We start from the raw sequence: 27,065 nt of genomic DNA on the forward strand, positions 1-27,065 counted from the left end.
GTTTAGCGGGAGGCATGCAAAAGATCGTCCTTCCTAACTCCTTCTTTGTCTTGATCCAGGAGTCAAGAGATTATAAGGCTCTTTTCATGGATATAGCCGGCTTCATTTTCGAAAATAGAGAGCGCGGAGAAGGAGGAGCGGCTGGAGTCAATGCATCTCCATATTCTTCTAAGAGAAGAGCAGAAAGAACTTTGTAATTCGAAAGTCCTTCTCTGTTAGTAACTTCGTCCTCCGAGACGTCATCTAAATTAATAGGCTCGGAAGGAGAAGGCTCCCTTCCCTCCTCTGTCTCCTCTCTTGATTTCTTCCTTTCCGAAGAAGAAGCACTTCTATTAGGAGAGGGGCTAGGAGTAACTCTCTCTTTATGTTTATCATTAGGCGAGTCATGTATAACTGTTTTACGCCTGTTAGACTCCTGTCGGATATCAAGCTCTTCATGAGGAGAATGCGCCTGGCGTTTAGCAGGAGTATCTCGCTGAGAATACTCCTGGAGCCTGGTAGGAGTATCCTGTTTGGAATACTCCTGGCGCCTGACAGTCGTAACACTCTTTGAATACTCCTGACGTCTGGTAGGCGCATCTCGCTCCAAATACTCCTGGCGCCTGTTAGGAGTATTAAGCTCAGAATACTCCTGGCGCTTGGTAGGCACGTTGCGCTTTGAATACTCCTGGCGCCTGGTAGGAGTAAAAAGTCTAGAATACTCCTGGCGCCTGGGAGGAGTATCGAGGTCAGAGTACTCCAGGCGCCTGGCAGGAGTATCTCTTCCCGAATACTCCTGACCTTTGGAAGGCGCATCTAGTTCCGAATACTCCTGTGGCTTGGTAGGAGTATCGCTCATGGAATGCGCCTTTCGAATGGCAAGTATATTGCGCTTAGCGGGCGCTTTGTTTACTCCTATCAGGAGTTCTCTCTTCTCCAGTTTTTGGCTTTTGTTGCTTGGATGAAGATCTGGGGCCTAGAACGATCTACAGTAAAGTCAGGCTCTTTGCGCCCTACTTGGCACCTGCGCCTAGTTGGCGCCAGACGCTTGGCAGGAGTTACTTCCTTTCCCACGTCTCGCCTGCCTAACGCACCGCTCCCCCCAGAGATGGCCGCCTGTGCGACAACTCCCCTGGAGGGTTCGTTGCGCCCGACAGGAGATCGGTATTTGGATCTCTTAATCGGAAGCTTGTCATCCTTTTTACGAGTAGGCTCTTTAGAAAGTACTCCTACCAAAGACGCTAATTGCTCCTGCACATTCATCAAAATTTTCCTGGTCGAAGGCTCATTCGAATCAGGAGAAGGAGATCTGGAAGGCGCTCGAGAGCTTTTACATTCCAAGGATCTAACTCCTTTCTAGCCTTCTTGATTACCGAAGGCGCATCCTCTTCAGAGAAGCGCTCGGGGCTAGAATTGAGCTCAGGTTCTTTCCAATTCCTCTTCAGCGGACGTGAAAGCTTCGATTCCTTCCATCCTCTTCTCGGAGAAGGCGAACTAGATGAAGAAAAGCACTCACGAAGGACGCTTTTCCTATAGCTGTCCCTGGCAGTCTGAGATGTATAAGATTCTGCCGAAGGGAGGGGCGACTGATCGTTGGGGGATTCTCCGACACCCCCGTAAGGCTTTCGACTTTCCTTCTCCTCTGGGCCAGGGAGCTTGGAAGAGGTCTAGACCTGGGAGCGTCGCAGAGACGACCAGACGCCCCCTCCACTACACTGGGGACACTAACATCACTCGAGAAACCACATTCACTTCTCTTACCTTCCAATGCTTCCAATTTTTCTTGCATTTTTTGAAGGGAAGCTCTGAGTTCCGCCATTTCTGAGGCAGAATCAGAGGGATTAACTTGTGAACAGGCTGAAATAGAATGGGCATAATTAAGAGAAGAAGAAGAAGCTACAGAACCACTAGACATTTTCCGGCTTTTGTAAGCCGCCTTCCTCTCTCTATCTTTCTCTAACTTCTTCAAGTAAGCAGTCAGATTCTTCCATTCTTGCGGACTCAATTTCTCACACTCGTTACACGTATTCTCAATTGAGCATTCAACCCTTCTACAACCACTGCATGTAGTATGAGGATCTACCGAAGCTTTCGGAATCCTCACCTTACAGCCCTCATTCACACACACTCTGAAGCTAACACTAGAATCAGACATATTCACGAAAATCCAAAGCGAAGTCCAAAAATAGTCCACGATAGCGAATGCCAAACAACGATCCAAGTACGTCACCAAAAATCAGTCGAAAGATGATCAAAAGCGTTGTGAAAAAAGAATTCCAGTCAGGAGGAAGTAACAACAATGTTGATACTACCGGCGACAGAGAGAATCTGATTAGAAAACGGGAATGGTTCCTAGTCCTGCCACCCAGAGCAGGGCGGTAGATCACCTGACCTACCTGTAGCGAGTGCCGCGAAATTTGAATTTCTGTCGGGGACGACAGAGTCGATAGCTATGTATATATCTGACAGGTAAGTTGAATGTATGAAATTTTTTTTTTGTGTTTCGTAAAGTTAAGTGTACGTACGTATCTGCCGTTTGTCCTCCTCCTCTCGCCACTTTCGGAGATAGCCTCACTCGAAAGGTAAGCTTCCACATTTTACTACATACGTACAGTATTTCTTGTACATATACCATGTACACTAATACACTTTATTTACAAGTAATTAGCAGTACGTATTAAGTTAGGTATTGAATGGTCCAAATTGTTGTAGTATTTCATTGTTTATAGGTCAATTTAGCTTTATTATGAAATTTATTGGGGTGTTTTTGGAGGGTTTGGAACGGATTAGCCATTTTACATGTAAAATGCGGTCCAAGATATGAAAAGCTTGTGATACGAAGGCCGCCTCGGAACGGATTAATTTCATATCTCGAGGTACCACTGTAGTACATCCAAGTTCCATGAGACCTGATCTCTTCCTTGCTTGGACGCGCCAAAGACATGATAAGATCATCAAAGCTGGGCCCTTTTGCATAGATACTTAGTTAAGCATAGTCCGATACCCATTTGCTAATGGAGTACGAAAGATGTAGAACTCCTTGGGTACAGAGGGGGCATCCGAAAAAAAGACCATAGAATTCTTCTAAGAAGAGGGTTAGAGACTGCAACCCCATCTTTGAAATGACCTACTTATTCAGGAAGATTAGGTTAGAAGAATGATATCTGCAACCACAATAGCTTATGCATTAAGTCTAGCAGAAAACTTTACCGATGAGCTCTTTGAAGTTTTGAGAGTCTGAGGAGAGGCAAAATGGATCATAGTCGGGATATCTCATGACCTCCTGTTTGGCCGTCCAGGTATAAACTAAGGTCAATAAGCACTGAAGCCACCAAGATAGATACTTACAGCTCTTCTCCAACCTATGTAAGATTCAGTTTTCTGGAGAGCAAGACCTGGAAACTTGAGATAGGCTTTCTAGTTGTCTCCATTGTGAGCGATCATGCAAATTATTGTGCAGCCACTAAAACCTTGCAGACCAACTGTCGAGTCTGTGGCTTCTGATAGTCATGTGGACACATGGATATCCTGATGACTTGACACCTTGTACAGACTGAAGAGTATGGGGAACTGTCAGCTACTGAACACTATGCGTGTAGTGGAAAAGAGAATCTTGAAAAGATCTGAGCTGCAAAATCCTTAAAACAGAGAACTAAAATCTGGGATTACATAGATTGCTGTCAGCATGCTGGCACCCAAAATCCTTGGGCAAGTGTGCACAGTGAGGTTATGCAACTAACAGGAGAACTTCTTTTGTACTGGGGGTGAAATGTCTAGAACTTGAGAAGACCATGATATGAACTAGTAAAAATGATGGGTTTGCTGTGAAATAAATATATTGATATGAACTAGTAAAAATGATGGGTTTGCTGTGAAATAAATATATTCATGACTTTTCTTCAAAAATTACTGCAGGAAAAATACCAAATTTGTAACTAATTTGTATTTTTCATAACTAACAAACCTGAGGTCTTAACATTAGGATTTACTAGCGCCAAGCTGGAAACCGGTAGAATTAAAATTACACTTGTGAGATCCAGGGACTAATGGCATCTATACCAGGTCACGGGGCATGTATACCCAGAATGCCCACGGCTACCTGTGACCCATCAGTTATATTTCTAACCCAGTTTAGACTGCTAGAGGGGTGGTTCGAGGTGGGCCTTTCCCTTTAACTGTTAAGACTCAGGTTTTGTTAGTTTATGAAAAAATACAAATTAGTTACAAATTTGGTATTTGTTCATACACGAAACAAACCTTCGGTCTTAACATTAGGATAGACTTACTATTGGAGGGAGGTAAGTCCTCTACTCGACTGTGAGTTTGCCACCTTATCCATTTCCGAATACATAGGGAAAATTCTAAGAGAATGGACAATGAACCTAGGACCAAAGATATAAGCGGATCTATTGGTTTCCTCCCACTGGGTGTAGATACCATTCTACTGTTTACTCTTGTCCCTTGCGACTGGATCCACCTTCACCCCTCTTTTCCTTATTATCCAGAGGGGTGGTTGTTGCTACTGAAAGTATATCATCAGCCTAAGATAGCTTCACAGTTATGGGCTGACCATCTCACCTGCATCTAGTCCGTTCCAGCACATGACGGTACTCTCCTTCATATTGCCCGTAGTTAAAGAGTAGGAAGAAGTAGTAAAGAAAAAAGACCAGTCATCCCATTCATTCTACTTTCATACCTTCATCTTAGACTAGACGCAAACTGACCCGCCAGGGGCACTGGATGAACTATATCACTTGTTGGGCCGCCACCACTGGACCCAAGGAAAAGGTGTCCAAGGATCTATGGGCAACATCTTTCAATAAAATGAGGTGAAAGTTGTTTGGCGCTTCCACACGCCAGCTTTCAGAATTTTATCCACAGACATGTTCTTCTTAAATGCCAGGGAAGCACTCACACCCCTGATGTCATGAGCTCTATCTCCCACCTGGCTATCTGACCCTCTGTCTTCTGCAGTATAAGCATCTCTGATCGTCTCCCTCCCTTAGCCAGAATGATATTGTATTCTTGGACACTTCCTTCTTGTTCCGTCCTGTACTTACGAACAACCTCTGGCACCCCGGCCTGAGGTGCCTTGTTCTCTTTTAAGTACTCCCTTAGTGCCCTGACGGGGCACAGGAGCATTTCAGCTTTGTCGTTGTCTACAAAGTCTGCCAAGGAAGGTATGGTAAAGGAGTCGAATCTGCCATCTCTATTGTTGGATTTTGGGTCTTTGCCACGAATTCTGGGACAAACTCACAAACCATTGATCTCCAACCTCTCGAGTGCTTTAGAGATATGAGAGGCCATGTAGCTCCCCCACCCTTTTGGTTGAAGCCAGGGCCAATAAGAAGACTGTCTTCAGGGTCAGGCTCCTATCCGTGGACTGCCTTAGTGGTTCGTAGGGGGGTTTTGTCAGACTACTCAGTACCTTGGTCAGATCCCAATCTGGGGCTTTTAGCTCCTTTGGTGGGCATGACTGTTCAAAGCTCCTCATCAGCATGGCCAACTCCCATGAAGACGATATGTCCACTCCTTTCATTCGTAAGACTGAGGCTAGAGCAGCCCTGTACCCCATTCACTGCAGATACAGACATATGTTTTTCGTTCTGAGATATATCAGAAAGTCTGCTAACTGCTGAATAGTGGTACCGCCCAGTGGAGACACGTTCCCTCTACGACCCAACCAATCACAGTATGCTGACCACTTCCCTTGGTATACTGTCAGCAGGATGATTTTCTGATATTACTGCCATCTGAGTTGCTGCTTTCTGCGAAAACCCCTCGCTCTCGGAGGAGATACTTGACAGTCTCCACCCGTGAAGCGATAGGGACTTCACCGACTGGTGGTACCTCTCCACGTGAGGCTGACACAGAAGGTTGCTCCATGGAGGTAACTCTCTTGGCACATCTACTAGGAGTTCCAGTAGGTCTGGAAACCACTCTGCTTTCGGTTTCGGCCATAACGGGGCTACCAGGGTCATCTTGAGGTTCTGAGACCGCATTACCCTGTTCAGAACCTGACGGGATTAGACAAAATGGAGGAAATGCGTACACGTCCAGATTGTCCCAGGGGTGTTGTAGCGCATCTTTCTGCTACTGCCTCTGCGTCCGGGACTACTGAACAATACACTTCCAACTTTTTGTTGTACCTGGTTGCGAATAGGTCTATGATCGGTCCTTCCCACAACATGAGCATCCTGTCCACTACCTGTTGGTGTAGGGACCACTCCGTTCCCAGAATCTGATCCCTGTGGCTCAACTTGTCGGCCACTATGTTTCTTTTTCCCGGCAATATACCTGGCCTTGATGTCTTACCAGGTCTCTATAAGCCCACATGGTGGTGAGTTGAACTGTCATCACATGTAACTGCCGAGAACTAGGCCTCCTTGCTTGTTTATATAAGCTACTACTGTGGTGTTGTTCTGACATCATACCACTGAGTGTCCCTTTACTCTCCTCCCGAATTCTTGTGAGCCAGGAAAGCTGCTTTCAAAAAAAAAAAAAACTCCAGCACGTTTATATGGAGTTCTCTGTCCTTGCAACTCCATTTTGCTGACACCATCAACTCCTCCATATGGGCTCCCCCAGCTTCTAGTGACGCATCCGAGAACAGCAAGAGGTCTGGGGAGGATTGTTGAAGGGGGACACCCACTGTCAGATTGTCGTCGTCCACCCCACCACAGCAAGTCTTTCCTCACTTCTGCCGACAAGGGAATTTGCTCGTACGGGTGATCTACTGTTGGTGACCAAAAAACTCCTTCATCCTCCATTGTAGGGACCGAAGGTTGTAGCCTTCCTTGTGGTAACTAGCTTCTCCAGGGAGGTTAGGATTCCCAGCACCACTTGCCACTGTCTTGCTGGCTGTGTCTGCTTTCCCAGGAAGGCATTCACCACTTGTTTGCATTTCTTCTACTCTTTGGTCTGTCGGGAATACTTTGGCTTGTGTTGTGTCTATCACCATTCCCAGATATTCCAAACGTTGACTTGATCCAGCTGCGACTTCTGCTGATTCACCACAATACCTAGGCTGTGACAAGCTGCAGGAGGGCGCCCTGTCCCTGAGTAATTTCTCCCTGGACTTTGCTATCACCAGCCAATCGTCCCAGATATCTTATTAGCCTGATCCCCTGAGCATGCGCCCACGCCGACACGAGGGTGAACACTCTTGTAAAAACTTGAGGAGACGTTGTCAATCCGAAGCACAGGACCTTGAACTCGAAAGCTTTCCTGCAAGACTGAAGCGGAGAAATTTCCTTGAAGACTGATGGACTGGTATCTGAAAGTATGCGTCCTTTAGATCGACTGTCAGCATAAGTCTCCGATTCTGACTGCTTGTAGAACCGTTTTCGGAGTTTCCATCTTGAAACTGGTTTTCCTTATAAACAGATTCAGCGTTGACAGGTCTATTACTGTCCTCCACTCCCCGTTGGCTTTGGGTACCAATGAAATCCTGCTGTAGAACCTTTGTCGGACTGCATACTTGTTGCACAGCTCCTTTTTCCATCATCTTCTTCACTTCGTCCTGCAGAATAGTGGCCTTCTGAGATTTGTGGGCATAAGTGACGTGGGGTAATGGTTGATCTGTCAGGGGCGGGGTCACCTCGAACGGAATCAAATACCCGATCCTGAGAACATCCACCACCCACTGCTCTGCCCCTAGTTCCTGCCACACCTTCCAGTGATTTGCCAGGCAACCCCCCACTGGTGTGGCCGAGTGATGGGAGGCACCCATCCTATCTTCTTGAGCCTCTCCTCTTCCCCTATTGCCCCTTCCTCTGTGTTTCTATTGTGAAAGGGGCCGATGAGTTTATCCTCTTTGGGGAAGAGGTCTTTTTTTTTTTTTTGTGACTCTATTAGGGATGCTATGTCTCACTGTCTTCTTTCGAGAATCTGCTGTTGTCTTCCCTCCAAAGGAGTAGTTTGACTGTTAGAGGTTTTCCTAACTGCCTGTTGCACCAACCTATCGTTAGTGTCCATCCTTCTTCTATTCTATCGCCTCTTCCAGTATGACCTCTGGCAACAGTAGTTGCGATTCCAAGATATCCCCATTCCTCATTGCTAACAGGGAATCCAAATCCACATTGCGGCTTAGTCTAGCCAATGCTGCATCTCTCCTCATTAGCAGGATATTTGCCCAAACATTGGCACTTACGATTTGTCAGGTACGCAATCGCCTTGGACCCTGACTGTAGTAATCTAATGAACAATGGTTCATCCACTACTTTCCTTGTTGCTTCCGAGGATGCAATTTTCGCCACTGCTGTTGACCCAAAGGTCTAACCAGGACGCAGCCTGAAAGACAGAAGAAGCTGTTGCTTCTAACGTAGCAGCCTCTTGGTACGTCATCGAAGGGCACTCCATTTTAACCTGATCCAAGGTTAATCCAGGCCTTAACCTTACAACATAAAGGGTCATTTGTCTAGACAGCAAAGGGACTTCGGGTGTCGTATAATATTTCCTTTGCTTTATCATTGGAGGGGGAATAAATTTAAATGATCTATTAGATCTTAAGGAATTATCCCTCCCTGCAATCTTTGCGTTTACGTGTTGCAAGACCGATTCCGCATGACTCGAACAAGGCAATTCATACGACACCTTGGTATCCCTCTTTAGTCCAAACGCCATGTCAATTCTAGGAGGAAGCATACTGGCGGTGTTTCAGTCTTCTCCGAAAGGCTATTGAATTGACGAATCAAATCAATAACCTCTGCATACGAGGCCAGAAACTCTTGGTTTTCTCCTTCCTCCGGCTCTAGTGTACACTCTCCGTCACGAGAGATGTTGTCTCGCCTCTATCTTCTGACAGACGGCCCGGAACTTCCACGGCCGCCTGCCCCTACGGCCGCGGTCTCTTTGATCTTTGCTGGCCGCTGTGGCTCGATCCCAGATAGTCAGCAGGGGAACGAGAACGTCTCACTCTTTCTCTGCTCACGGATCTAGAGCGAGAATCTCGTCTAGATCTCCAAGATGAAGGCTCCCTTAAGACAGAGGTAAGTTCGTCTCTATTAGCATTGGCAACGTTTTCGAGCGTCGGCGAGCCCTGGCCTCGGCCTTCTATCCAGACAGACACTGCCTTCCACGAACGTATCCGCCGAGGTTGCCAACTCTCTATTTTTCGTACTTTTAATAGGAGCCTTATCGTCCTTCGTACGTATTTTGAACGGCCTTACGGGCGAAACTGGGACCTGCATTCCATCCTCTGCTGCACCTTTCGCCGCCAACGTCGATTTTACCAGAGGTATCGAAGTTTTTGCGATCCGAACTGGCAAACTCCGGCCTCGGCCGCTAGCTCGCCGGCCGTCACCTCTCTCGCTTGTTCGGACTCTTGCGAACGGCTTCGTCTGCCAACCTTGTGCTTAATAGCCACTGATTTTCCGACCTTCTTGCTGACTTGGAAATGAACAGTCTTGGTCCGAAGAAGAGGAAGAAGTTGATTCTTCTCCTCTTGGCCCGAGGATCCGCTAGGAACTCCCGAATCCTCCTCCAACGCTTGAACTGGCGCTCGCCGTGACGTTATCGGACTTAGCGATGACGCCGAACTAGAGGAAGAAGACGAATAAGAAGGCGAATCACACTTTTTCTTTTTGTCTCTCTTATTCATTCTCTCCTCCTACTGTAATTTCTGCATTACAGTTTGCATTGACGGGTCAGAAGGCGTATTAGCGTCTGGGTGCAGCGAAAAGGCGAGAATCGGTCTGTGACGTCATCACGCCTGCCATCTCAGAGTGTGACGTATGTTGTGACGTCATCCCTCTCGTAGGGAGAGACTGAGAGGTTTCTGCTGGCAACCGCACGTTTGCTGCCAAACTACCTCCCACGTTCTGCATCGCTGTAAATACTGAGTGGGATGGTGAAGCAGCGGCATTAATTTCCATAAATTGCAAGCCCGGGGATGAGGAACATTCAGCGCTGCCGGACCCTGCTGGAACCGTGACGTCATATAATGCCGCAAGCAGACCATCCAAGGTTGGTACGCCTGGTAGGCCTAGCGCTGACCACGTACCATCTACCTATGCGCTTGCGTAGCAGGAGCCTGGAACAAAGATGGCGGATCTCCCCACCTTCTACTTGCTGGGAACAAAGGAGAGTGCAAATTATTCATAAAATTACCCAAGGCCCCTCCTGACGTTTCCGATACAGAACCGCTAGGAGAAACCGAAGGGGTATGAGACAATTCAAAAGCAGGTGGAGAAACATATGGAGCAGCCTGGTTTATTACCGATACAAAAGAAGCCGGTAAGGTTTGGCGTCATCCAAAGATGGCGTCACCCCCTTTCTTTTGTATTGGCTTTTCCCATAGAACTTCTTCCACTGTTCCACCGACCAACCGCGACAAACAGAACACGGATTAGTAACCGTTACATACGTTGTTTCCCTGCACCTACTAACGTTGGATGAGGATCCGTCGACACCGAAGTTAGGAACCTAGAACAAGGGAAGCCACTGACTCCTGGGCATTTCCTTTGTCTCCTCTTCGAAGCGGTAGACGATCCCGATGTTGAGGCAAAATTCTCCATCATACCACGTATACACTCTTACCACACACTGATCACACTTGGAGAAAGAAAAGGAATGAAAAAAAAAAAAAAAAAAAAAAAAAAAAAAAAAAAAAATGAAATGGATAAAGAACGGGCAAACTGAAAAAACCGGCTTTAAATGAGATAGACAGTAACACGTCTTATCTTAAAGGCGGTAGGAAAATGATATTGTTAAACTACAATAAAGTTTTGTACATACTTACCTGGCAGATATATACTTAGCTATAGTCTCCGACGTTCCCGACAGAATTTCAAATCTCGCGGCACACGCGACAGGTAGGTCAGGTGGTCTACCTTACGCCGCGGGTGGCGGATGTACGAACCACTCCCGTAAGCTTGTCAGATTTTTCTCTTCCACCTGTCTCCTGAGGGGAGGCTGGGTGGGCCATTAATCGTATATATCTGCCAGGTAAGTATGTACAAAACTTTATTGTAGTTTAACAATAATCATTTTTGTACATGAATTCCCTGACAGATATATACTTAGCCTGATTGGCACCCTGGTGGAGGGTAAGAGACAGCTCAATAATACAGGTAAGACGGGAAACAACTAATGTTGATGGAGGTATAAAAACCTTGGATTCTCACCTTTTCAGGATGAAGACTTCATAGATACTATCTCTGAGTCTGCATTGCCTGGAGAGCTACAGCTAGGACGTGACCTGATGCTGAAAGACTCTCGGATCTACCACTGGGATATGTGATCCCCTATTGTGGTAGAATCCAAGTCGGATGCTGTTAGAGGGACCTTGTCCGCTTACCTAACAGATCCTTACCACTACCTCTGCAAGGAGCCAAAACCCACCAGACCACCTAACCAAAATACAAAGGGTTAATATTACGACAAAAAGAGGTGCCTCCTGCAACCTCTTTCAGACAACCAAAAAAACAACAATATAAAATATAGGGTAACCCATATAAAGAATTTACACAGGATAAGTTTCAGCTCCCTGCCCCAGCACCGAATCCGCCGATACGAAAGGACCAAGGCAAAGCATTTTAAAATCATATGTGATTTTTTTACATCACGTAGGTAGTGGGCCGTTTGCGAAAACGATTGGGCATCTCCAAAAAAGTCGCCTCCATCAAGTTCCGCACAGACATATTTTTCTGAATGCAAGCGAAGTTGCGATGGCTCTCACCTCGTGAGCTTTCACTTTCAGTAGTTTAAAATGTTCTTCCTTACAAGCAACATGTGCCTCTGTAATAAGGCTTCTCAGAAAAAAGGAAAGAGCATTCTTCGACATGGGCCGAGTGGGGTCCTTTACAGAGCACCAAAGCACATCTTGATTCGCCTTAAGTTGTTCCTTCCTCTTAAGGAAATACTTCATAATTCTCATAGGGCAAAGAGTTCTTTCAGGCTCTTCCCCTACTAGAAAAGATAAACTACGAACTTCAAAGCTCCTGGGCCAAGGCCGTGATGGGTTTTTTCATTCTTTGCAAGGAAATTTGGAAGAAACGAACACACCATAGAATCTTCCTTAAACCCTACATTGCCCTCAATAGCTTGGAGCTCACTCACTCTCTTAGCTGTAGCAAGGGCCAAAAGGAAGATAGCCTTCTTCGTCAGATCCTTGAAAGAGGCTAAGCTAGGAGGTTCGAATCTAGACGATCCAAGGAATTGTAGAACTACGTCTAGATTCCAGTTTGGTACCACATGAGGACGCTTAATGGTTTCAAATGATCTAATAAGATCATGCAAGTCCTTATCATCGGATATCTTTAAGCCTCTATGCCGAAATACCGCCGCCAACATACTGCGGTATCCCTTAATAGTTGACACAACCAGATGACATTCTTCTTGAGGAAAATAAGGAAATCCGCAATTTGGGTCACAGAGGTTACTGGAAGAGGAAATGTTCTTCCTCTTGCACCAACGTCTGAAGACATCCCACTTTGACTGGTATACACGCAAGGTGGAAGGTCTCCTCGCTCTTGCGATTGCTTTAGCAGCTGTTGCTGAAAAGCCTTTCGCTCTGACCAAACTTTGGACAGTCTGAAGCCAGTCAGACTGAGAGCGAGGAGATTTTTGTGGTACCTGTCGAAGTGGGGTTGTCTGAGTAGATCGCTCCTTAGCGGGAGCGATCTTGGAAGGTCCACCAACCATTCCAGTACCTCTGTGAACCATTCTTGGGCCGGCCAAAAGGAGCGATTAAGGTCATTCTCGTTGAATCGGACTCTACGAACTTCTTGATGGTTAGCCCCGCCCAGGATCTTGAAGGGGGGAAACGCGTAGACGTCGAGTCCGTTCCAGTCCAGAAGAAGAGCATCTATTGCTAATGCCTCTGGATCTGATATCGGAGAGCAGTAAGGATCCAGCCTCTTGTTCTTTGACGTGGCAAAGAGGTCTATGTGTGGCCTGCCCCATAACTTCCACACGCTTTGGCATACATCCAGATGAAGGGTCCACTCTGTGGGAAGGACCTGATCTTTCCTGCTGAGGAGATCTGCTCCTTACATTCCTTTCTCCCTGCACGAACCTGGTGAGAAGCTTGATTCCTCTTTCTTCTGCCCACAGAAGAAGGTCTCTTGCTGTCTCGTACAGGGAGAAGGAATGCGTCCCCCCCTGTTTCCTGATATATGCCAGAGCTGTAGTGTTGTCCGCGTTGACCTGCACTACCGATCTTCTGACTTTGGGCTCGAAAGCCTTCAGAGCCAACCACACAGCCATCAACTCCTTTCTGTTGATGTGCCAGGCTACCTGGTCCCCCACCCAGGTACCTGACACTTCGCTGGTTCCCAGAGTTGCACCCCACCCGTGTCCGACGCGTCGGGAGAACAACACCAGGTTGGGGGTCTGTGATTGAAGAGACAGTCCCTTCGCAAAGAGGTTGGGATCTGTCCACCATAAGAGATGTTTCTTGATGTCCTGGGATAACGACAGGGAGAACGTCAAATCCTGAGAACGACGACTCCAATTCCGATGAAGAAAGAATTGGAGCGGTCTCAGGTGCAACCTTCCTAGGGAAACGAATTGCTCCGCGAGGAGCAGAGAGCGTCCCAGCAGACTCATCCACTCCCTCACTGTGCATACTTCTTTCCCTAAGAAGGTTGTTACTCTCTCGAATCCTCGGGCTATCCTTTCCTGCGAGGGAAAAGCCCGAAAACTCAGAGAGTTCATCTGTATCCCGAGATACACACACTCTTGCTCGGGAATTAGTGACGACTTCTTGAAATTGACGAGAAGTCCCAAAGCCTTCGTCAATTCTAAAGTTACTTGTAAGTCCTTCAAACAACGATCTTCTGAATTGGCCCTTATTAGCCAATCGTCGAGGTACATGGATATCCTCACCCCTTTCAAATGAAGCCATTGAGCCACATTCCTCAAAATCCCCGTGAACACTTGAGGGGCCGTCGAGATGCCGAAACACAGAGCCCTGAACTGAAAAATTTTCCCCCCCATCATGAATCTGAGAAACTTCCTCGAGGAAGGATGGATCGGTACGTGGAAGTAAGCGTCCTGTAAAATCCAAGGAAACCATCCAGTCCCCTGGACGAAGTGCTGCCAGCACTGATGAAGGCGTTTCCATCGTGAACTTCTTCTTTTCTACGAAGAAGTTCAGGGCGCTTACATCCAACACCGGTCTCCATCCCCCTGAGGACTTCGGAACTAGGAAAAGGCGGTTGTAGAAGCCCGATGAATGATGGTCTGTCACTAGTTCGATAGCCCCCTTCTCCAGCATCTGATCTACTGCTAGATGGAGAGCTTGATTCATGATGGGGTCTCTGTACCTGGGCCGTCAGTTCCCTTGGGATGGTCGTCAAGGGAGGTCTTTCGACGAAAGGGATGAGGTAACCTCTCCTCAAAATAGAAAGGGTCCCAAGGATCCGCCCCTTGGGCCCAGACTCCTGCAAACTCTAAGAGTCTGGCGCCCACCGTTGTTTGAAGGACTTGCAAGTTATTTGGGGGCTTTAACAGACTTGGCGAAAGTCTTACCCCTTCTTGAAGGTCTACGACCTCTAAACGTAGAGGTTCTTGATGAAGACGCCCCTCGAAAGGGTTCTCGAACCACTTGCTTTTTCCTTCTTAGCCTTGGTAGGGAAGGAAGGGCGAGGTTTTCTTGCCGACTGTGCCAAAAGGTCCTGGGTGGCTTTGGCCGACAGTGATCTTGAAATGTCCTGCACTCGATGTTTAGGGAACAACTGAGCAGACAGAGGAGCAAACAGCAAAGAAGACCTCTGGGCATGGGAGACAGACTTCGTTAAGAAGGAACAATAAACCGACCTCTTCTTCACGATCCCGGCCCCATACAGGGAGGCGATTTCACTTGCTCCGTCTCTTACCGACTTGTCCATACAAGACAAAAACACACATAAGATCTTCTGGCGAAATTGACTCTGGCACTTCAATTTTCTTGGCTAGGACTCCCAACGGACCAATCAAGGAAGTTAAATACTTCTAGCACTCTAAAACATGCCTTTGAGCATGTGATCCAATTCATTCATTGCCCAAGTCGTCTTAGCAGAGTTAAGGGCAGTTCTTCCTTGTCGAATCTACCAGCGCCGAAAAATCCGAATCAGCCGAAGACGGTAGACCCAATCCTAAGGACTCTCCTGTTTCATACCAGAAACCAGCGCGTCCTGATAACTTCGAAGGAGGAAAAGCGAACATCGTTTTTCCCCGCTTTCTTCTTTGGAAGCCATCCAGGAACCAAAACTCCTCAGTGCCTTCTTCATAGAAAGAGTTGGCTTCATCCTCACACAAGAAGAACTCTTCGCTGTCTTCGCCGTTGAAAAAAGTGAGTGAGGAGAAGGAGGAGCCGTAGGAGAAAGGGAATCCCAAAAACTTGCAAAAGTAGCTCTGTAAGCTTCTTGTAAGAAGACACAGCAGCAGAAGTGTTCGGTTCCTCATCTGAACCTTCTAGGACGTCTTGTCGAGGCGAGCGCGGGAAGATCCTTAGGTGACGAAGGGATCCTAGTAGGAGTTGAGCGAGAGGTTGGAGAACGCCCTCTCTTAGAAGAGTTCACATCCACTGGAGAATGAAGAGAAGATCTGGGATGCCTACGATGAGACTCCCTCTTCGAGGTAGACGGAATCTCAGCCGAAGGAGAGGTAGGGCTCCTACTCCGAGAATCCTCGGAAATATCCACAGGGCGCTTACGAGGAGGCGAGCGCCTACTATACTCTTTGCGCCTATCCTGAGGCGAGCGGCTGCCAGGAGAAGAGCGCCTATCGAGAGCAGAGCGCTTGCGCGGCTCCTCCATACCTGTCCAGTTGCGTACGATCAACGGAAGTTCGACTGGAAGGCGAAATGCGCCTACTAGGAGAAGGCTGCTTTGCGAGACTCTTGACGTCTAACAAGAGGGTAACATTCAGGAGAAGGGCGCTTCAAAGCTAACGAGCGCCTACTTGGAGAAGGGCGCTTCCGAGATTCCTGTTGTCTACCAAGAGACAAACGGTCAGGAGAAGTGCGCCTAGAAGCGGGAGAGCGCCTACACGGAGAAGGGCGCTTGAAAGACTCTTGTTGTCTGCCCCGAGGAGAATAATCAGGAGTATGACGCCTTCTTAAAAGAGACGAGCGCCTACTAGGAGATCGATGTGCAGTAGGCTCTTGGCGCCTACCTTGCGGGGAGCGGCTAACAGCAGGCCGTCTATCATGCACACGACTCCTACCAGACTCTTGATGCCTGTCAGGAGAGAAGTCACGATCCGACACTCGAGGAGAGTGACATCTGGACGAAGAACGCCTACTTGCATAAGGACGCCTTCTAGAATCTTGAGGCTGCTGAGGAGAAGTCTCACGCGAGGGAGTTGAAGAAATAGCGTGATGAGCAGGTGCAGTGCGCTTACCGGAAGCGGAAATCCAATCTGGAGAAAAAACTTCTTTCTCCATAGAGCGTCCTACCGATGTTTGGCGCCTTGAAGTCGAAAGAGAGCCAGGCGAGCGAGGGCGCTCACGCGAGCCCCTACCTTCATACGAAACCTCCTCATATGAAGGAGAACGCCTAAAACGAGGAGAACGATCCTCTGAAGAGCGGTGCCTAGATCTCTTGATCGGAAGAGAAACGTCCTTCTTCCTACGTGATCTAACTGCTAGAGAGTCTGCTAGCGCCGTGATCTGAGCTTGAAGTCCCGCGAGTACTCTCGTAGGAGAATCTTCTTGTTCTTCCTCGGAAGCAGGCGCCGAGCGCGGAGCGCGAGAAGAAGAACGCTCACAGGATTTCTTGGGTTTCTTCGCCTCCACCGACGATTCTTCCGGGAAAACCTCCGACTAGAAGCCAAAGGACTGCAGGGAGCCTTCCAAGCCCTCTTCAACGGGGCGCGACGCATCCGGGGAGTTCCAACCTCTCTTCGGAGAGGGAGACGACGAAGAGGAGAAGCATTGGCGTAGTAGCTCCTTCTTGTAGCGATCCGAGGCAGGCCTGGGGAGCGTACTTCAGGATCTGCCGAGGGGACGCCTGACCGGTGGGGGTTCTCCCTAGCCCTCTTGCGGCTTTCGACTTTCCTACTCCACTGGAACTGGGAGTCTGGAAGAGGTCTAGGCCTAGAGGCACTAAGGAGCCGGTCAGACGCACCCTCCACAACACTGGGGACACTGCACTGATCACTAACACTCTCCTTACCTTCCAACTGACGAATCTTCTGATCCATAGAACGAAATCGTGGCTTCTCAGAGCTGCCGCCTCCGAAGGCGAATCTTCGGCTTCGGTGCGGGGAGCAGGGGCTGCAAACTTAGGGAAGAAGGTTCTAATTCTACGTTAGCATTAGGATCCACATCCAACTCACTCATTCTAGATCTACTAGAACTTCTAGAGGAAGCCTTACGCACTCTATCACGTTCCAACTTCCTAATATAAGAAGAGAGAGCCTTATATTCTTCTTCATTCAATCCCTTACATTCACTACAAGGGTTAGCAAAAGAACATTCATTCCCCCTGCATTTCATGCAAACCGTGTGGGGGTCTACCGAAGCTTTCGGCAACCTCACCTTACATCCTTCATTCACGCAAACCCTAAACAAAACCGAAGTTTTAACTACCGAATCTAGGTCAGACATCGTTAAAGAAAATCAAACTCAAAATCAAACCGGTCCACAATCAGCGTATGCCAAGCCAAACAAAGCGAATACGTCACCAAAAGAAGTCCAAATTAACTCCAGGCAAGCGAGAATCGAAAAACTATCGAGAGGAACCGACAACAGTTGTTATCGTTCCCGCGACAGAGAAAAATCTGACAAGCTTACGGGAGTGGTTCGTACATCCGCCACCCAGCGGCGGGTAAGGTAGACCACCTGACCTACCTGTCGCGTGTGCCGCGAGATTTGAAATTCTGTCGGGAACGTCGGAGACTATAGCTAAGTATATATCTGTCAGGGAAGTTCATGTACAAAAATAACTGATGTGTCACAGGTAGCCGTGGGCATTCTGGGTATACATGCCCCGTGACCTGGTATAGATGCCATTAGTCCCTGGATCTCACAAGTGTAATTTTAATTCTACCGGTTTCCAGCTTGGCGCTAGTAAATCCTAATGTTAAGACCGAAGGTTTGTTTCGTGTATGAACAAATCCATTTTTGCTATTATTGCAGTGTCAATATCATCAGTATAATTTATAAATTCAGCCATTCAACTCATTCTTGACATTAAAAAATAATGTTGAATGCAAAAGTACTGATAAGAACAGATAAGGAAAGTTCTCAAGAGGACTAGTAGTTCACTAAATTTCCATTCAAGAAGCAACTATTCAATCATACATACATATGCAGTGAATAAATACAAAATTCTTAGTAGTAATTACTCTATGACAAATACACCTGCAACTAAAAAAACACAAAATACACTACTAGCAATGAAGAACAAATTAACAAGAAGCAGCAGCATCTCAATGGATAAGAACAATGGTTATTACACAGAGCTAGTAAGTGAAGTTGAACAAGGTACTTTTCCAAACAGGCAAGTCATATAGCCCTATTCTCACCATTAACCCTTTAACGCGATTGGACATATTAAATGTCGACGAAAATTGTCTGTCGGGTGCCGATTGGACGTATGGTACGTTGACGAAAAAAGTTTTTAAAAAAATTCGCGGAAAAATAGTTACAGGCCTACTAGGCAAAAACTTTTGAATCACGCGCCTTGGGGGATGCTGGGAGTTCACGGATCAAGGCGTTGTTTTGTTTACAATTGTTACCCAGGCGCGCAAGCGCGAATTTCTTTCTTCTTGCACTAAAAAGCATCAGCGACACATCTCAGAAATTGTTTTGTCACTTTGACATAATTTTTGCACCATTTTATATTAGCCGTTACATGGAGTATTATATATGAAAATGTGCGAAATTTTATGTAAAATACAACAAAAAACAACTCATGGTTGTAGCTTTTATCAATTTTGAAATATTTTTATATAAATAACGATAAGTGCCAAAATATCAACCTTCGGTCAAATTTGACTCTACCAAAATGGTCGAAAAACGAAATTGTAAGCTAAAAATCTTATGTTCTAGTAATAGTCAATCATTTACCTTTATTTTGCAACAAATTTAAACTCTCTAGCACAATATTTTGATTTATGGTGAATTTATGAAAAAAAGACATTTTCCTTATGTCCGCGTGGTAACTCTTCCAAAAAAAACCCCAGAAATTTTTTCGTGCGATTGTCGTAATGTTTGCACCATTTTAAATTAGCTATTACATAAAGTTTTATATATGTAAATGTGCATAATTTCAAGTAGAATACAACAAAAACAACCCATGGTTGTATCCTTTAACAGGTTTGGAAATTATTTTCATATAAATAACGATAAGTGCCAAAATTTGCAACCTCGGTCAACTTTGGACTCGACAGAAATGGTAAAAAAATAAAAAAAATGCAATTTAAGCTAAAAACTATTATATTCAAGCAATAAATTCCAATCATTTGACCTTTATTTTTACAACAAAATTGGAAGTCTCTAATCACTAAATAGTTTCGATTTGTTGGGTGAATTTATGAAACTAGAACTTTTTCCTTAAATTCCGCGCTGGTCAACTCTTGTCTGAAAAAATCATAAATTTTTTCGTACCGATTGTCGTAAATGGTTTGCACCATTTTTAAAGTTAGCCAATAACATAAAGTTTTATATTCTGAAAATGTGTGCAACTTTCATATAGAATACAACAATAAAAACCCAACCCATGATTGTAGCTTTTATCAGTTTTGAAGTATTTTCATATAAATAACGATAAATAGAAAAAAATTTTCCTTTGGTCAATTTTGACTCGACCGAGATGGTCGAAAACTGCAATTGTAAGCTACAACACTTACAGTATAGTAATATTCAATCAATTACCTTCATTTTGCAACAAACGGGAAGTCTCTAGCAACAATATTCCGATTTATGGTGAATTGCTGGGAAAACAGCTTTTTTTTACGTCTGAGCGTTAGCGAATTCATGCATTCATTTTGTGATTAATATTTTTCTCTGGTGTTGCATTTGATCGTTTTTCTGTTTTTTAATGTTTTAATATACCAAAATATGATCACCAATTTTAGTATACAATACAACGGAAAAAAATTTAACAAACTTCCCATTAGCATTTAAACCGTTTTGCTCACAGCGCGGATTTGTATACAATTATATGAAATTTTTTCGTTGCTGTCATTATTATTCCCAATATTTATATTATGATAATGATATTTATTTCATTTCTGATGGTGTGACATACTCAAAACTTCAAGGCAACTGGATATGACAAGAAAAGGAGCCAAAAATGAACTCTTAATCTTGAAAAACCTAAGCGTGGCTGTGATTTTTTTGTTAAAAACAGTTATTTTGCTTCGGCAACTCACTCGCTAAACGCCTGAGCCGGCCATTTACGGGAGACGATTTTTAAAATACCGCTTCAGCGTTTAAGGGTTAATGACAGATTGATTAAAGGTTATGCATGAAACTACACCCATCTGTGAATAACTCTAAATTCAAAACTAAATGCTATATCAAAATAAAAGTTAAGTGGTATTCTACAGCATTTAGCATAAAACTCTGCTGACTAACCATGTTAACTAGGATATTGTGTGATCCATCCGGTGTCTTTTCACGAGCCATATCAATACATGCAGCTATGATTTCATCGGTGGTGACTGTACCATAAATCCATGGTTTCAGCTGGAGATAAGATTCTGCAGCTTCTACACACTTTTTGTTTAATGCATCTTCCAATATTACCTTCACAGGCTTATCACCCCAAGCCTGTGGATAAAAAACAAACATTTATATTGTAAACATTGAATACTTGATAAGACCCTAGCAATCTAAGGGATACTAAAACAATACTCAATTGGAAACAGTAACAGAATTTACCATTTACAAGTCAGATTGCATTAAATGAAATCATCTGCTTCCAATCACTGATATTCTAATGTCATTCATAAAAATTTTCAGCTAATTTCATGCCACTTCATCTTTTTCTTTTTGTTTCCTATTTTTTAATATTACTAGTGTAATAAAGTACAAGCATTCAGCTCCAAAATGGACCACCATTAACATCCGTTTGAATATTCTAGAAAATAAAATTTGACAGAATACAAAAACAACCAGAAAAAAACCATTTCCTGTCCACAAGCTAAAGCCTAAAGGTTTGGTTTGCCACATATGAATTTTAGAAGACTACCAAAACCTCAAAGGGCTAAAAACCTTCACTAATACTATGACGTTTTTATAATAAAATAAAAGTTTCATACATATATTGAAGTGTTGCCGTGAATTTTTAATATAAGCTGTTGTACTAGTTAAAAACTATAGCAATTTACTTAGTTGGTGAGTATGTATATGTAATATGTACACCCACCACTAAAACACACAGACACAAATATATATATATTATATACTAATATATATATATATATATATAAATATATATGTGTTGTATGTGTGTGGGGTGTGTATATTATATCATATAATAACTCTATAATATATATATATATAATATCATATATATATATTATTATTATATATATATATATAATCATTATATATATAATATATATACAGGCAGTCCCCAAGGGTTTACGACGGGGGTTGGGTTCCGTTCTTGAGAAGGCCGTCGTAATAGCCGAAAATCGTTTTCGTAAGCCGGAACGACGCTTGGAAATAATGTCTTAAAACTTAAACTAAAAAAAGTTATAAAAAGAAAACCTTACTTGTAATCCTTTGGTTATTCACTACATGTCGTTTCCTGTAGTTTTTATGTACAACCTGGGAAGTTATTTTCATAAAAGAATGCTGGTTCCTTGAAGGTTAAAAAACTATTGTAATCCATCTGGTGGACAACTTACATTCTTGAAGGTTTTTATGTAACAAACCTGGAGTGATTTTGCAAAATCTTGAGGGCTACAAGAAACAGCTGATTTACTATTACGTATGCATATCGACTAATTAAAAGTAAATGTTATCTTGTTAAATCGGCTTATATATTAGTATCAAAAAAACAAAACATTTCCTTCCATGACCGTCTCAGCTTTTTCAGTTTCAGTCATTGGTCCAGATCAGAGGCCGTTTAATGAAACGAACACTTCTTCTGTTCCTATCTGTTCAGAAAATAAAATAAACGTTACGTCAATCCCCACCGGAGGACCATTGTTGCCAAAGCGTCGCTCTCTCTTCTCCTCTCTCTCTCCTTCTCTCTCTCTGATCAAATTCACATTGGAAAACTTGGACATACGATTGGCCCTAATATACGAATGTTTTGAGATATAACATGAAAATTTTGCGAAAATACCAAGCTTTTGAATATACAACGAAAATTATTTGAGATACGAGTTTGCCGATGAGTGTTAGTTGTATAAGGGCGAACGATAAATGGCGTTCAGTCTGTTTGTTTGTTGGTGCTGCCTGTTAGCACGTCGTTGTTTAGTTCGTTGGATTTGCGCTATTTTTCGTGTTATTTTAGTCTATTTTATTATTAACCATGGGTTCTCAAAGCTAAAGGACAAAGCAGGTTGATAAGAAAAAACCCAAGGAAAATGATTTGTGATGGAAGGCCAAAAAAAAAAATCGAACGAAATTATAGACAAAGCATTGAACGTGGCGATTCGTATCGCGATTGGCAAAACGAGGATGGTCGGAAATCCCTTCTACAATCTCCAAACGATCATTCAAGCAGAAGGAAGCTAAAAATAAAAACCCCCTCCAGAGGACCATTGTTGCCAAAAGCGTCTCTCTCTCTCTCTCTCTCTCTATCCTCTCTCTCTCCCTCCTTCCTTTTTCTCTCTATCCTCCTATCCCTCTCTCCCTCCCCCTCCCCTTTCTCCTTCCTCCTTCCCCCTTCCCCTTTTCCCCCCCCCCGTCTATTCCTTTCTTTTTGTCTTTTCCCTTCTCCCCTTCCCCTTCTTTGTCTTTTCTTTATCGTTGTTCCCTCTTTCAACCTCTCTCTCTCTGAAACAAATTACGGTGTACTGGATAATGTCTCTCTTTGGATACTTCGATTTTGCCAAATAATTGAGGGCTACAAAAAGAAACAGTTGATTACTATGTACGTATCCATTATAGACCTAAATTAAAGTAAAACGTATCTTTAAAATAGGCTTGATAGTTATCAGTATCAAACAAAAACATTTAACTGGCGCATGAGGTGTGGATGTGGCCGTTTAACGTTTAAAAGAAATGAACACTTCTCTGTCCTTAAACTCGGGTTGAGCGTCGGAAGACGCCTCTCTCTCTCTCTCTCTTCTCTCTTCTCTCTGTCTCTCTCTCTCTCTCTTGATCTCTGATCAAATTACTGGATAATGTCTCTCTTTGGGCGATACTTGGAATTTGCGTTGTAATCTAACCAAACCCAGAAAACTTCGTTTTGTTATTATTACTGGAAAAACAAGCAATGGATTGTTTATTCATTATTTGCGCTTTTGGGACTGTTATATGTAAAATGAGTATGCTATTTCATTCTCGCTCTGGAAAATAAACTAGTTCCGGCATATGATGGCGGTCACCTAAAAAACTAAAAAATAGAAAAAATACAACATAAAAAAGTGTCGGAAAATCATCATAATCTCAAAATTTTTGTTGTAATCTAACCAGAAACTTATTTTTTAATTAATTAGTACTGTGTAAAAAAAAAACTATAAAAGGGATTTTTTATCAATTAGTATGCGTTTTTTGTTTTAAAAAGCGTCGTTTAAAGTCGGAGCGTCGGAAGAACGCTCCTTCCTTCCTCTCTCTCTTCTCTCTCTCTTGATCAAATTACTGGATAATGCTTCTTTCTTTGGATACTTGGAATTTGCGTGTAATCTAACCAGAAAACTTGCGGTTTTGGTTATTATTACTGGAAACAAGCAATGATCTTTTTTCATTATTTGGTCTCTTTTGGGGATGGGTTATATGGTAAACTTAGTATGCTATTGTCATTCGCTCGGAAAAGAAACTAGTTCCGCATTATGGAGGCGTCACTAAAAAAACATAGAAAAAGACAACATAAAAAGTGGTTTCGAAAATCATCCATAATCTCAAAAAATTTTTGTTGTAATTACCTAAAGAAAAAACTTATTTTTATTAATATACTGTGCTTAAAACTATAAAGGAATTTTTATTCATAGTATGCGGTTTTTAAAACAGCGTCGTTCAAAACTCGGGAGCGTCTGGAAAGCGTCAGCGTCGTAACCTCGGAACAAGCGTCGGTAACCCAGGAATGGATTTTTCCATTGAAATATTTAAGAAAAAAGCGGTCGTTAAACCTCGGAACGTCGTAAGCCGGAAACCGTCGTTGTAACCCGGGGGTCGGGACCGCCTGTATATAAGTAATATATATATATATTATCTATAATAAAACACATACACACCACACATCCATATATATATATATATATAAATTCTATATATCTATATATATAAGGGATTTTGACGAAGGAAAAAATTCTATTTTCTGGGTGATTGGCTCGTGTCATCGCCCATAGAAAGGATCCTTTAAATATCATTCTTTCCATAGGTAAAATTAATCTAAAAATTACCATTTCTTCAAAAACAAAATTAAGAAAATGTCAGTAAAAACTGACCCTCGCTCACTCCTTAAAAAAGAAGTGTCGGGTATGGTAATAGGGGCGAGTGGGAACACTACCCACGGAGGACATTTCACCAATTTAGAACTTCCAATCAGAATCCCCACAAGAGAGAGCTGAATACCCAACAGGCTGATGCGGCCGCTTACTACTACTACTAGCGGACGCCACGGACAGCAGCGCCCTAGCGGACATCCTTAATCTAAAAACATTTGGCCTTGTCCTGAATGGGGGGGGGTAAAAACCAATACAGGGTGGGTTTAATAGGGCGACACGAGCCAATCACCCAAAATAAAAGATTTTTCCTTCGTCAAAATCCCTTTTCTGGGCCTCAGCTCGTTGCTCAGCCTATGAAAGAGTACCCCAGAGGAAACAGACAAGATGGGGGAAAAAAGGACAAATGAAAAGCAGTTGTTAAAATAAAAATGAGGGATATAATTATAAGTAAAATCAATTACAGCATATAAACTAAGTACTTGAAGCCTAACTTATTCTAAACAGTAAAACATAAAAGAAACGTTAGTAATGAAAGTAAACGTAAAATTAAAATTACAGTAAACATTAGTAAATTATAATAATGGCCAGTGTAATATTAAGGAAAATAGATTTACTTAGATAAAATTATTTACAAAATATACAATAACACATTGTGTCCCTTACCCGGCCTAGCATAAAAATAAGGGTCAGGTACACTGAAGTACATTATCAGTACAAAGTGTGGAATGTCCCTAGCAAAAAAATAAGGGACAAAGTCCACTAGTATGATTTCAGGGGCGGGCTAAGGCTAGGATATCCGAGTAGCATGGCGGATAGGGTGAGGCATGTTGGATGGGTAGGTAGGAAAGTGGAGACCCTGGATCTGTTACTACGGAACTACTATACAGTATCAGGAGAAACAATGTTTTACCCCGCTGCTACTGCTGAAAATTTTAAAGATTCCAAGGACTTTAGGATAAATGACGTTTGTAAAAACGGACTGTCGGAGATTTCCATCCAGGTCTATTGCTTTTTGAAGATTCCTCAAACAAGTTCATATGTTGAAAGTAACTTAATTTGAGGTGGCTACTCCCACTAATATCATGTGCTTTTGGGATATGAATCAGGATTGGCTTGTTTAATGAAATAAAAGGGATTTGTTGGTCTAAAAAACCTTTGACTGACAAACAAGGTACCCACCTTTTTTATCTCATGAAGAGAGAACCTGAGTATGCTTGAGGATGTACGAGGATAGAAAGGCCCTCTTAAAGTTGATTAGCTGGGCTTCGGCAGAGAGAAGGGTTTCCTTGGGGAAGTGGGATGACTTTCCAAGGGGCCCACTTGCAAGAGGATCCTCATTTTTAGCTAAAAAACTACGATCCGGAGCAAGCAGAACTTCTCCCTGAGGGGAGGAATTCCAACATGACCCGCATCTCTGGCGATAGAGGCCGACATGTTCTGAAAATTCTAGCTCCTGGAAGCTAGGCTTAATAAGAATAACATGCCTTTCTAAGAAGCATTATGAATGTATCCAAAAACGATGTTGCAGTATCTGGAAGCTAGTTTGAGGAACATCATTTAAGAACCATGAAACTTGCAGTAGGCCTTTGAGAAGGTTCTAAGTCTAGCACAGGCTTTAGGAATTAGACCGGTGAAATAAGAATTCAGTCAGATCTATCTGAAAACCTAACTGAAAAGATCTTCTTCAAAGCCGATTTATGAGTATAGTAATAGTGCTAGCTGCTAAACCCTTTTTTTCAAACAACAAGGAATCTGAAAAAGGATATAGCTCGATTAACTTGTCATGGTTGTAGTGTTTGATTCTTTCAAGGAAGGATGCTAATTTTTTAACAGCTGAGTCATTATTGTCTAATGGTTGACTTCTCTTATTACTGATTCTAGGAAGGAGAATAATTTTGTTGGATCAATATTAGCATCCTTTATTAGCCGCAAACTTCATGAACAGTCCAGTTAAAAGTTAGGGTCCTGAAAGAATTCCTGAGGAAGCGAACACAGTCCTCATTTGTACTGATTGGTGACAGCTTGGGATTGGGAAAATCCGTTTTGAGGTCGGAGGACCCCAATTCCAGAAGAAGAGGATACCAGTTGCTCTTGGGGCCAGTTCCGGTTGCTAACTCCAGAGCTTACTTATTCCCTTGAAAGTCCTTCCAGCTTGCTTAAGGACTTTCAATCAGAGAAAGGATTCACTGGAAGGAAAAAGGAAAACATAAATTTTTTCTCCACTGATTCCCAAATCTAAACGACAGGGCCGTCCGTGGCATAAGCCAGAGGGTCCAGGTTGGGGGCCACATAGCAAGGGAAGCTTGTGGTTCGCTTGGTGAGGTGCGTAAGATATCTACTTGGAGTACCTGGGGACCTCTCCGGCATATCCAACTGGAAAATGGACCCGTCGTACTAGGGACCATTCTGGGGAATTTTTTTTTTCCCCAGAAAGGGGGAACTGTACCAGGGGAAGAAAGGCGTCTGCTATACACATTTCTTACCCCCGCCAGGTGAGGGGTGGGCGGGACAAGATGCCATTTGTGTTTGTTTGCTAGGGGCAAAGTCATGGCTATCATGACATGGTTCACATGCTTGGGAGT

The 27,065-nt window shown here is 43.8% G+C and overlaps 1 protein-coding gene across 1 annotated transcript in view; it reads right to left on the reverse strand.

Annotated features, from left to right (window-relative positions):
* Nucleotides 1–27,065, reverse strand: part of LOC135197854 (spatacsin-like) — a 443,463-nt gene that overhangs the window by 203,662 nt on the left and 212,736 nt on the right. The window contains 1 exon segment of the mRNA XM_064225036.1: nucleotides 20,492–20,686. Within this exon segment, the coding sequence (XP_064081106.1) occupies nucleotides 20,492–20,686 (195 nt within the window).

The sequence above is a fragment of the Macrobrachium nipponense genome, chromosome 21, assembly GCF_015104395.2.
Source record: "Macrobrachium nipponense isolate FS-2020 chromosome 21, ASM1510439v2, whole genome shotgun sequence".
Taxonomy (NCBI): Eukaryota; Metazoa; Arthropoda; class Malacostraca; order Decapoda; family Palaemonidae; genus Macrobrachium; species Macrobrachium nipponense.